This window comes from Heloderma suspectum, chromosome 1 (assembly GCF_057233095.1).
Source record: "Heloderma suspectum isolate Gila_16-S chromosome 1, 16-S_ref, whole genome shotgun sequence".
In the NCBI taxonomy this organism is placed as follows: domain Eukaryota; kingdom Metazoa; phylum Chordata; class Lepidosauria; order Squamata; family Helodermatidae; genus Heloderma; species Heloderma suspectum.
Window position 1 is genome coordinate 138777360 of NC_139458.1, and position 13237 is coordinate 138790596.

At 48.5% G+C, this 13237-nt stretch overlaps 1 protein-coding gene across 1 annotated transcript; it reads right to left on the bottom strand.

The window, feature by feature from the left end:
- Positions 1–455: 455 nt before the first annotated feature.
- Positions 456–5309, bottom strand: LRRC55 (leucine rich repeat containing 55). Its single transcript, XM_084828940.1, has 2 exons — positions 4640–5309; positions 456–691 (listed from the first exon to the last, which is right to left on the bottom strand). The coding sequence occupies exons 1-2, from the start codon at positions 5307–5309 to the stop codon at positions 456–458; spliced, it is 906 nt and encodes a 301-aa protein (XP_084685066.1).
- Between the last annotated feature and the right edge of the window lie 7928 nt (positions 5310–13237).

Genomic DNA, 13237 nt, shown 5'->3' on the forward strand with positions numbered 1-13237 from the left:
TTTGAGTGGGTAGGTGGTGCTACAGCCATGAGTTCACGGCATTGACTGAGAAGGGTGCAACGTGAGCATGTGAATAATGTGTGTGTGTGTGTGTACAGGAACAAAAAGGAAAGCAAAGAATGAAGAGTGGTGTCAGGGTCTATCAGTGTGTTTCTGCCATTTCTCAGGACATGGTTTGCTGGCTGTTTCCAGTGTGAAGAGTGTTGTAGAAGGCACACTTCAATCTCCTTACCGTTGCTGACCCTGTGCCCCATCCCCAGTAAGAAAGACTGGTGAATGGCAGTCTGATACTGCTGTACAGGGGTTGGGGTGGGGGTGTTGAGGGGAAGGGTCAAAGAAATGGCCCAGCAGGGAAAAGGCAAGTCAGTTTGCTTTCCCTGATCATGATAGCCCTTGACTCCCCTCCCCCCTTCAGTAGTGAGCAATGCAGAGGCAGGAAGGATCAGACCATGTGGCTATATCTCCTCATCCTCACTCGCCTTGCTCCAGCGGTGGCAGCAGTTGGCTGTGATGCCCAGAAGGAAGTTGGTGGCCACTGAAGCAATGGAGACCACAAAGCCCACAAAGGCAATGAAGAGATAGTCATCCAGGGTCAAGGTCAGGTGGCAGGCCTTGAAGCTCTCCTCGGTCAGGGAAAACAAAGGGGCTCCTTCCACCTCGGGCGGCTCCCGGCACTCTGCCAGCTGAGTGTCTGAAACAAGAGCCAAGAAAAGGGATAATGTGCAGCTTTGCACAGCAAACCTTGAAAAGGAGCGTGGCTTCTCCTCCCTTCCCAGACCCATCTCTCTCGGACCTGATCAGAAATTCTGAAGGAGGCTGAATAACTCCTGTGACTATATAACTCCAAGGCACTTGGGTTGGGGGTGGGGATATATTTCTAACATTTTCATGACAAGCTAGTTCTCAGGACACCTAGAATTTTCGCTGAAATCCATGGGATATGTAAGCAATGATCAGATCTGAGCCCTTAAATTCAGCATCTAAAAGCCAAGGTATTTAATATGTGGAAATGGCCACATTTGTCTCCTCCTAATTACACCATTTTTGTGCCCTTTGTTATTCTGCCCCCTGTGTCTCCAAGAACCTCTCCCTCTCTACACTTGAAACCACTCTTAGCATTTCAGGGAGGCAGAGTCAAAGCTGCCATTTTCCCTGATGTGCCAGGTTTCTGTGTTCAGAAAGGGTGTGTGTGTATGTGTGCCAGGGAGCATTTGATCCCTGCCTGCAGTCTGAAAGGATACAGTCCAGTAAAGCTGTGGCTTTGCTGTCATGTATGAACTGGTTCTAAGCACACTGGGTTCTGTCTCATATGGTAAACACTAGATGAGTCTTGTTCCATACGTGGTTGAACTAATGAAAATGCACTGGGAAGTTTGGCCTTGGCATCCCAACAAAAAAGATGTAGATATACAAGACAGTCTGTAAGGAGGTATTCTCCCCCGCCCCCAGGTCATCATTAGACACAACCCTATGATGCAAGTAACTTGGTAAGGGTACCAAATCCAACCTGACAGTCATACCATGCTCCAAGTGAGAACATGCTGTCCAGACTGGAGAGGGATGGCATCCTTCCCCTTCACTGTCTGCTATATATCCATCAAAGAGATGCCTGGAGAAGGTACACAGAATCAATATTCTAACTAAGGATGCTCTAAGGAGATGAAGGTGATTGTTAAAGCAGGGCTGCCTTCTGCTGGCTTCGCATGGGCAGGATTTCCTGTCCCCAGGCCCTGTAGTTTGCAGCTTGTGAGATAAGCAAGAAGGTCAGGAAAGAACTAAAAAAAAAAAATTAGTTGAGAGTAGGAGAGGATGCTGATTTATGATTCCCTATGCAATTTGGGGATCTGTCGCTACAAGGATGCAAGAGAGAGCTGAGCAGCATGAAGGCACATCACAAGGGCAGCTTGCACAGCACATCTTGTTCCTATCCAGCTCTGCCAGTATCTCCATTTTAATGGACAGAAAGTCTCTGACTGGTTTCAAAAGGCCCATGTGGTACTCTGTGCATGTCTATGTGATGAAGTGAGGATTGCCATTGCCATCCATGTACCCAGAGGGTTGCTTTAAATGCCTCATTGTCTTTTAAAAGCTCTCCATGTGGTGGCTCTAACTGCATGGAGTGCCAGTCACTTGTAGCCTCCAGACACATGGTGAGGTGGCCATCTCTGTGTATGCTCTTGGCAATCTTGGAACTGAAGGCTCTGCTCATGGTGATTCTCCCAGTTCATTGTGTGGCTGGAGCTCTCCACGTGGCTAGAGATGCCACAAGGGTCTTCAGCAACCACTGCGCCATGCCTACTCCTTTGTCCCACTGCACCCACACTTGGAATAAATAGGCGAGACACATGTATATGGGTAAAATAGGGCTGCTGCAGCTTTAGTCTTCGTAGCTAAAGGAGATCTGCAAGGCAAATTATCAGTGGGGAGGAACTGGCTTAGGCAGGAGTCACCTTGCAACCACCTCCTAGCATCTCTGGTTAAGGATGAGTCTGGCCCTGCCCTGAGCCAGAAGCGGTGCATTCCTTGCTCTGGCCCCATCCAACCACACCCTTAGATATTGAATCACTACCTCCCGAGCCCCAGTATTCCAGGTGTGTCATCCTGGCAAGCCCCAAAGCAGGGGTGGGAAATGTGTGGCCCTCCAGATGTTGTTGGACTTCAACTCCCAGCATCCTTCACCATTGGCTATGCTGGCTAGGGATGATGGGAGTTGCAGTCCACCAACATTTGGAGGGCCATGTGCTCCCCACCACTGCCCTAAAGGGATTTCTGTATGCCACCTCTGGGGCCCAAAGACCTGAGTGGCAAGTCTTACCTTAATGGTGCCCCAGAGACTGCCTGTAATCTCCTTCTCTCCCACTGCCCTGCTGTTTTGACCAGCCCATTTAATATTGGACACCACCCATTGCAAAACTCTCCTCCAAGAATCAGTGTAGAGTAGGTGAAAAAAACAACCTGGCTTCCCTCAGCCCAGCCTTCCCCAACCTGGTGCCCTCCAGATGTGTGGGATGGCAACTCCCATCTCGTTCCCAGCCAGCATGCAGATCCCATCATTGGCCATGCTGGCTGGGGAATCATATGCGAGTGGTAGTCCCACACATCTGGAGGGCACCAGGTTGGGGGAAAGCTGCCTCAGTCAACTTGGTCCACAGGCAAATCATTCCCACTTGACCCCCAAGATGCTCCTACACTGACTTTCACCTGGGCGGGTGGGCAGATGCCAACATGATCCAAAAGAGCCCCAGCAGAGGGTGGCATGGGCTTTAATGGTTTTCTGGACACACCCCCTGCCAGCGTGCCTGCCAGCACAACATGCTGTCAGGGCCCAGGACTGAGAGCCTCTGGGATGCAGCAGCCACTCTGAGGAACCAGTTCCTGGACCTTCACAAGTGAGACCTCCACCTTGGATCTTCACCCTGTCCGCTCGATCCCCAGGAGATGCCACTGTGCTCTGACTCACAGGAGTGGACCTCAGAGTCCTCCAGTGGGAGGGGATGCCTTGGGGAGCTCCCCCAACCAGCTCCTCAGTACCCTGACCCTCACCACCCAGGGTGGTGGTGGTGCCACCCAGAAGAAGGCAGCGACTGTGGGAAAAGACACTGGCCCTTTAAAAAGCCAGATGCAGAATTTGAGGAGCTGGAGCTCTCAGAAGGATGCTGTCGGTGGGGCTGTAAAACCCGCCAGTTGCTCTAAGCCAGTGCTGGGGTAACGTTATCTCATCTCACCCAGCTGCAAGATTGCTCTCCATGGTCCTGAATCTGAGCCCACAGTCCCACAGTTCTCTTCTGGGGTTCTGAACCTGCTCTATTCCAGAACTACTTCAGTTGTTGCCAGACCCCGCCGTGTCCCCTTGCTTGAGCTGTCACTTAGTAGGGACTACGGAATCTGCAATGGGACAGGACATGTGCATCCACATACATACATACACTCTGGTGTCTTGCCTTCATCAAAGATAGACGCAATGTCACCCACCTCCATCCACCCCTTTGAGACTCCAGGAAAGACAGCACTACCCAACTCTGTTGTGCAGATGTGATTTCCTCCCTATCCATTCTGTTGTTCTGCTTGCCGCATGGGAGCCCCACACAATTCTGGATCCCATATGATTCTGTCATTCCCCCTTGAGACTTTCCCTTTTGCAGTTCTGGAAGGACAATTCTGACCAGCAACTTATGCAAGCCAATTAGAAGGAAGATGGTCATTTTTGTTAACCAAGCACAATCTATTTTTAATGTGAATCTATTCCTGGCAATCTTAACTGATCATAAAAATGATGGGACATAGTATTGAAATCTAATGATTTTCTCTCTGTGTGTATATATTGGTGACACTTTTTGTAACTGTGGGACATAGTACTGTGTGATTTATAATTTCTGGTAAATGGGGTAGAAAAAGCTATTTCTTGGCACACCAGGTCTGAATTGGGAGGGGAAGAGCAAACTCAAAATTCCATGATCCAACAATACTCTTTAGCTTTCTCAGCCTCATAGGATTTCCCAGAGAGAACTACTGCTCTCACTTCAAGTTGAAATGCACGATCAGCACTTTGCCCAGGAGTTTACAGGGAGCTAAGAGGTGGAACAGGGAATTAATCCCAAATCTGAAGCTAAGAACTAGACCATCATTTCGTTTCACCTACCTGACATGCATCGCTGGATCCTATTTCTCAACCACTTCAGCAGGGGCTCCATGGAGCAACCACACACCCAGGGATTGCCGCCAATCTGAAGAGTCACCAGGCCTGTGAGACCCTCCAGGGCTTCAAGGCTGAGGAAAGAGAGGCCTCCATAGCTGAGATCAAGGTCACGTAGTTGGACCAAGCCTCTGAAAGCCTGGGGGTGCACTTTCCTCAGCCAGGGGTTGTGGCTCAAGTCAATGTGCACCAGATTGTAGGCTTCCTGGAACATGTCAGCCACCACATGAGTCAAGTTGTTGTGGCTCAAGTCCAAGTGGGACAGGCGCTTGGATGTCAAAAAGAGTCCAACAGGTAACTCAGCAAGGGAGTTATTCCGCAAGTCCAACACCCTCAGCTCAGAGTGGCAGGTCAGATATCCAGGAGGGATGGTAGCGATGTGGTTGTGAGCCAGGCTAAGGTTCCTGGTGTCCAGCGGAAGATCTGATGGCACCGAAAAAAGACGAAGCCCACTGCAATCCACAACCTGACTGTGGCATGTGCACAGGACTGGGCAGCCAGTGACAGCACTGGCGAAGACCACCACCGCTGCTACAAGGAAAGGGCTCAGTATCATGGCAGGGTAGCAGTGGGGTACAAACTGCTCTCCTCCCAGCTGGAGACAGTCTGCACTCATTTTGGCAAGCTAAAAGCTACATGGTGTCAGAAAGGCCAATCAGGAAGGGAGAGCAGTGGGTGGAGATATGGCCCAGCAAATGGGAGTCATGATGCAGAAAGCTTGCTACGTTCTGGCTGGGAGGAAGGTAGGACATTGAACCCCAGTTTGTCCTGGTCTTGAGGCACTTGTAGGAGAAGTATGTACCGTAAAAGGGCTCTAACTGGGTGAGAAGCTAACGGTCTTTAGTAGATCATTTAGCTGCCTGAATAACTTTTTCCTGTAGGAGGGTGAAGTAGGAGAGAGAAACCCACCTGCATACATGCATATGTGACCTCGCCTTGGTCAATGGAGATATGTGTGGTCAAAGAAATATATGCAAATAACACTGGTGGCTTTCAACCAGTGTTTGTTGATCATTAGAACTCTTGAGCATGAATTAAGAGAAAACGTGTTCTTTTCCTTTTTTAAATCTCGTGTTGTGTCTTGCTGATGGCTCTCACAGAAGTTCTTGTCACACCGGAAAAATATAATCAGGTCAATAATTTTTGCTGCCCCAGTAAATCCACCTGCAGTTCTACGGAACTGAAAGAGTCTTCTCCTGGAGTCGCTGAGGTGTCGTTAGAAGGGAGCATTTATAAATGAAACATTGGTTTGCAAGGCTCTGTGCTCAATTCCCCATGGAAAAGATACTCTTGGTAAATGTGCTGCTGAACTGGGGTAGGTGAGGACCTCTTGGAAAGGTCAGGAGGAGTTAAAGATGGACACAAGCCACGTAGGAGTCCAAAGTTTCTCTTGTCTGGGAAGAAGGTTGGCAGTCATTGTTCAGTTTAGGAGAACATTCCATACTTTGGAACTACTGAAGAGCCACAGAACTGGCTGCATGGATCCATGGTGTCCCCTACTTGGAAATGACCTGGAAGCCATGTACGGGTGAGAATAATGATGTGTAAACAGGACGCAAGTAGGATCAACGTGCAAGGACAAAAGGTGTGATGCTGTCCTTTAAGCCTGGTCTTTCTTCCTAGCAGGCGGCAACAAGACTCTTGCTGAGCAGCCTGCCAATGAAACATAATGGTGATCAAAGACTCAGCAAAAATGTCACTGATCAGCTTTCGTGCTTTCCCTTGACCCTGCTGGAACCACAGCCTTTTGCCCATTCTTGTACTCTTCTGCTTTCAGCCTGACAGAATTCTATAGTCTGCCTCCTTCTTCAGCCTCCTTTACACTATTAGCCACTATGCATTCTACATGAGGCACAGCCCACTTCTGATCTGGAATGCCTGAAGGTGACATCCATCTGGGAACTCCACACTGTTTTCTTCAAGTGCTCTTGCTGTTGCAGAGAAGCACTGAGAAGAATAGAGAATAAGGAGGAGACCTGTGGCCTTGTTCATTTGACCCAGGGGTGGATTTCTCATGAAGGCCACATGAACAAATTTAAATGCTTGGTTTAACTTTGGGTAAGGCATAGGGAAGGCCTTACAGGTTCCAGTTCTGCATCTCATGCTTTGTTTTTCCAGCCCTGGAATTACATGCAACCTTGTCTCAGTCAGAATGACCTACATTATCTCCTACTATTCCAGGCCCAGCTGAAGGGCACTACCCACCTACAGAGCTCTGTTGAGGCATCTCACTCTTCCTTTCTTTACGGAACAGCTTTGGGCCTCCCTCTACTTGCCTTTCATTCTGTGGGGGACCAGCCCTGTGTATCAATGTCCTTACATCTCTTTCGGTTATTCCTGAGCCCTCTATGCTTGACAGATGTGCTTCTCTGACCTGAACCACACTTCCTGTCCTCTTCCACTGCTTTCTTCCTCTTGCATAGGCCTCTTCTCTCACTTCTTCCCTATTTTCCTTCATCCCCTGCTGCTCCTGAACCACCAGAAAGCAAATTAATTTGCCCTGATGCCCTGCAGAGCTCAAATCCTACTTGCCCTCTCACTAGTCACCCTTTCCATAACCTTCCACCCATTTCTTTTCCTCCTGACACAGAGGTGGGTGCATCCCTTCTTCCAGCGCCCATCCACCTTCACCCACTAAGACACACCCCGCTCACGCAACAGAGCAAACACCCCAAAGCTTACTTTTCTCACAGAGACACCGCAAACATGAAGTCCCCCTTTCTTTCTCTCCCCGCCTCATCATCTATATTCTGTAAAAGGAGATACTTACTCTGAGCAGAGGATTTTTTTGCAGCTCAGCTCAGCTCTGGTGCCGACTTGTGTTGCCTTCATCCATCAGGAGCACCTCTCCTTCGTGACAGTTACTATTTCTTCCCATTCCACTGAGCTCTTGCCTCCATTCACCCTTCCTTCATCTGTACCTCTGGAAAACAGAGATGCTGAGGGAATATCAGTCTCTTGTTGAATTGCAGCTGCTGTTGCTGTGTGTGTGTGTGTGTGTGTGTGTGTGTGCACACGCGCGCGTCTTATTTCGGCCAGGTCTTTCCCCCACCTCCTCTTCCCTCCTTCTCCTTCTACCCCCTCTTTTTTTTCCTTGAGGGCCAGGTACTGACGTTTCACTGTCTCTTAGCAACTGCCTCCTCATCTCTGAGCAACAGGAGAGCTGGCTGCAGACCCCACTGAGCTGAGGCAGGCAGGCTGGTGGCGGTGTGTGTGTGTGTGTGTGTGTGTGTGTGGAGAGAAAGAAGAATGATGAAGCAACTGACAGAACAAAAAGTGCACCCACGGGATCCTAAAGACAGGGAGCGAGGACACACATCCTGGGGGAGGGGGGAACACAGAATCAGGCAGACAGGGGGGCGGCTGGAGATCTGGGAGACAGACATGGGCAGAAAAATACAAGGCAGACAGAGACACGCAAACACACACACAGAAATATGGGTAAAAATAGACTGGGAATAGATAAGAAATGCTGAGAAAGCAGCTTCATACTGCTGGCTGGTGATTCTTAGAGGAAGGCATACATCTACGGTCAGGAAGAAATGGCTTGTATCTTGATGGCCTTAAGAAGTAATGACTCTGCCTGGAGATCAGTTCTTCTCTGTACCAGCAGCACAACAACTGTATTGCCCCAGCAGCCATATTGGTGCTCTCCCCCAGCTCCCCCTGCACCTCTTTTGGCCTACCACTGCCTCACAGGAGCTTTTGATTAGTTATTTATCATTACTTCTTCTTCTTTCCCTATAGGGGGTTTGACACCTATTAGGGGATGTTTCATGTCTGTTTTCTCATTGCTGTCTTGCTGGCATCTGGTCGGGGAGACAGATGGCACAAAAACCCAGGGGAGAGGTTGGCCTTTTTCACTTTATGTAAGGAGCTCTCTCTGGGGTACTTATTAATTGGGGTTTCATTTCAAGATCCCACCAGGCTGCAAAGGAACCTCCTGCATGAAACGGACTTCAGAAATGCAGCAAAGCCTCAAAAGGTACAGTGGTAGGTAAGTATCTCCAAATTTCCTCCTTCAGATGCACAAGATTCCTGGCTGTGCTAATTGAGAAACTTCACCAAGTACGACTCAGAACTAAACCTACCAAATGTCACAGAAATAGACTGTCCTTGAGGGTATTTACCATTTGCCTCACCATCACTGTGATTGGTGCCCTTAAAACTACAGAAAGGTTTTGGGTTGAATTTTATGCTACAGCAGCCTTTCCCAGCCAGCCAGCATGGAATTATGGGAGTTGTAGTCCAACACATCTGGAGGGCACCAGGATGGGGAAGCCTGCTCCACAGGGGCACCAAGGAATTTATTAATCTGCCATGAATTTGTGACCGCATGGGACCACGTGGTCGATAACCTTCAGACAAACCAAATACCTTCTCTTGTTTGTAGCTTCAGGAAAGATCCATGTTAACGTGAGCTGCACTTGCTGTGTTGAGAACTATGGATGTTCTTGTAATGGTAGAGCTTATTGTTTATTGACACTCCTTTGGTATTAAGGAGTTGGTAGCATGAGGACTTTTAAGTGATTCCTCATTCCTTTAGTTTCGGACCCAGAAACCTTACAATTCTTTGGAACAAAATCCATCTCCTGCACATCTTTTGCGTCAAAGTAACCTATGTTTCATGGAGAGGGAGAGAAACCCTTGCCTGAATAAACTATGCAAAGATTAACAAAACATTTACATGTGCAGATTAAGAACAATGATTACTTTATGCAATTCATTCCGCTTTATTGTGAGAGGATATGCCGCAGATAGCAGTGTAAATAGTAAACAATGCTTGATTTTCTCTCTCTCTCAAACCCTCTCTAGTTTAGGGCTGCTTCCAGTCCTAGTGCTACCAACAAAAATACATTGTGTTGCTGTTCTGTCTTTTGCTCATTAATGGATTTGCAGTAAGAGAAAAAAGGGAAGAAGTGAGAGGGCTGCAAGTGGAAGACATCGGCACCCAGACTCTCCCCCACCTCCATCAAATTCTGTGAATGAGGCAGGACTGCACCATAAAAACCTCATCTGGAGGCACCCTAGGTCACTAGGTCCTCTTCTGGAGTTGGTGTCTAACTGCCCAATCCCATACATGTCTACTCTGCGGTAGGTCCCATTGAGTTCAGTAGGGTGTGCTCCCAGGTTAGTGGGTACAGGATTGCAGCCTATATCTTCAAATGTTCGGAAGCTCTGGGCAGCAGAGGGTGGGGAGACAGTAGCTCAGTGGCAGAGCCCCTGCTTTGCATGAAGACGGTCCCAGGCTCAATCCCTGGCATCTCCAGGGAGGGCTGGAAGAACTCCTGCCTGAAATCCTAGAGAGCCACTGCTGCCAGTCAGTGTCAGCAATACTGGGCTAGATAGGCCCATGGTCTGACTCCATATAAGGCAGCTTCCTTTGTTCCTATGAGACAGAAAGTGCACAAGTAGCCGACAGAGAGGCTGGCTTTTTTGTTTTGTGCATGGAGCTCGCCACAGACGAGATATTCCTTGGTTCCCATGTCAAGATCCCATTAAGTCACAAAGGAGGCTTACGCATGAACTGGACATAGATGCTCTGCCTCCTGCACCGTTTGCCCCCTGGAGCCCTTGCCCAGCCTGCTTCGAGGCATGCAGCATGGTCTTGGCCACAAACAAGTGGAGCAAGAGTGTGCAGGAGGAGACTGATGGAAGCAGGGGGCTGGAAACTTAGTTGCTGCATCCTCTCTCATGCCTCGGAGCATTTCATGGTTTATGTACTGTCTCTGCGTGAGGATGTGGCAACCCTCTTTACCATATTTGGGGCAAGGGGATGACTGCCATACAGGGTGGATTGGCTGGGGACCCTGGGTTTTATTTGTTCGTCTCTGCCTTCCGGTGTGGTGTGTGCTTTGGCTTACTTGCTCGAGTCATTTGGGGCTTAACATGTTCCATTTGAGACTAGTCAGCAAGCGCTAAAAGAGCTGTACTCAAGAAATTAAAACTTTACACCAGGCATTAAGGAAAGGCTAATGTCGCATTGGAACATAATATATTTAAACACATTAAGGATGTTCAGATGCCTTTGGGGATATACGTATAACCTACATTTGTAGTTTCAAGAAAGTGTGGAATCCACTTGTTTGCTATTGGAACAATGACTTCAGCATGATTGTTAGAAATTATAGCTGTGCACTTTCGAAATTCTCCACCCTGGTTGTAGGCAGAGAAATTGGGGGGACAAATTCACCAAATTTCTTCAGGGGGAGATAAATTCTCAACAGTTTCTCACAGTTAGGGCTCACCCTAACTGGCAGGGGCTATAGCACAGCTTCTTTCTTTTTTGGTAAGGATTTTTGGATTTTTGGTGCTGCCAGTTTAAGTGGCAACTGCATCAACTGTGTCGGCAGCTTGGCCCGCATGTTGCATCCACAGTCATGCAGGTGTACGGGAGGTGCGCAGTGTTGTGTCTAGCTCCAGGGAAGAGGTGGAGGAGGTGCCAAAATCTGGCCTCCAGTTCCCTCTCCTTCCCATAAAAAAGGCTGCCATTTTTCTGCCTCATTCTCAGGGCGTTTTTCTAATTTATTTTGAATTCATTTTAGTGGTGTTTTTGAGCTTACCTAATCTCTGCAAGTTGGCCAGGGGTGCCGTGTGTGTGTGTGTGTGTGTGTGTGTGTGTGTGTCTTATCTTTCTATTACGCATCTCTCCATTGCTCTGTAGCCTCCCCGGTGCCTGCACTTCCTGATCTGAAAAAAAGCCCTCTGGGAGGAATTACCTCATGATGTCTTCTCTCAAGCTTTAACTGAAGTGTGGGAAGCCAAGGAGACTACAAGCTGCCAGAGATATGATTGTAGAATGAAAGACAGGGCAGTCTCACACACTCCTCGGCCACCTCATAAGTAAGGTAAACATGAGAAACCTGAATGCAACCCATGAGAGTTGCTCTGGGTTTTTCTCCTCCTCTGAATTTCTTTTTGAAAGCCATTTCTTTTCTATCAATTTGAATGAGAATGGTCCAAACAATGTAGGAAAAATTTTCAGCACAGCCCTTTTAGAAATGTCCTTTCATTCATTTAATGGTGCAACAGGAGCAATCTGAAAAAAAAATTAGAATCATAGAATCATAGAATAGTAGGGTTGGAAGGGGCCTTAATTATTTTAATGTTACAATAATACAGTTCTAGTCCACACACTAGACCAGCCTTTCCCAACCTGGTGCCCTCCAGATGTGCTGGACTGCAACTCCCATCAACTCCCAGAGGGTTGATGGGAGTTGCAGTCCAGTACATCTGGAGGGCACCAGGTTGGGGAAGGCTACATTAGACCTATCTACGAGGACTGCCACCACATTATCACAGACAAATTTGTCACTGTGTTTGTATAGTTCTCCCTGAATTTTGCATCCCCTTTTCTTTCCTTTAGATGTACCTGTCACTCTCCTTCATGGACCAGCAGTTTGATGACAAGCTGGGAGAAAGAAGACTGCTGGCATCAGCTAAAAGCTTAGAAAGCCCCAGGGCTTTCTTGAGCAGAGACTTGTGGGGCCAAGGGGAAACAAGAGACAGAAAAAAGACCAAGAACAGTGACACATGCATAATTGCAGGGGATGAGAGAGAGAGCAGACAGAGTGAGGGAGGTGGAATGAGGCACGGCAGCCTGGGATCAAGCTCTTACACAAGGGAGGAGAGAAAGCTGATGGAGTCATCAGGGTATATTTACATCACAGGGTAAAAGTAGTTCAGGGGTCTCCAACCTTTCTGGGCATGTTTGGGAATTTGAGAAACTGCTGTGGGCAGCACCACAAAATGACATGAAAGATGTAGCTAGTCACATAATGACTGCCTGGCTAGCCAAGAGGTGGTGGTGGGGAGAAATAGCAAGGCTAGAGGCTGGGAGGGAGGGGGAAATGGAAAGAGCTGCTTCCTGGCCTACCAATCTTCTTCTGTCCACATACACCTTTCCCCTTTGCTCTGTCTCTCCCCACTCCCAGCCTCTAGCCTCACTGTTTCTCTCCCACAGCCCCCTTCCTCACTATTTCTCTCCCTTTCCTTTTCCTAGCCGCTTTCTTTGTCTCTCTTCCTAGCCCCTGGCCTTGCTCTTTCTCTCCCACTCACCCCTTTATCTTGCTGTTTCTCTCCACACCCATTCTTGCCACCCCCCCCAACCTCACTGTTTCTGCCCGCTTTACCCCTTTGCCTTGCTTCCCTTCCTGCCCACTGAACAGCTGATCAGCAGCAGGTTCAGGAACAGGAAGGAGAATCTGGCACCCTAGCATTTTTCCATTTTCCATTCAACATTTTTTTGAAGGGGGCAGGGAATGAAAGGCTGCACTGGTGCCACTGGAGGCGCCCGCAGACGCCATGGCCCCTGCAGGTGCCATGTTGGGGAGCCCCTGGGTTCAAGAGATGCACATGCCATCATTTCCCTATCTGCATTATGCGGCCATTTGCTGCATTCGTGTATGCAATTGTGCCGGGCTGATCATCCTTTCTGAGTCGGCTTGGCAGATGGATCTTGGATGGATCCGTGTTGGAGAGTTATTTCTGTATTCTTTGGCAGAACAGCAGTCTCTTCTGTACGTGGATTTATGTTAGTTTGTT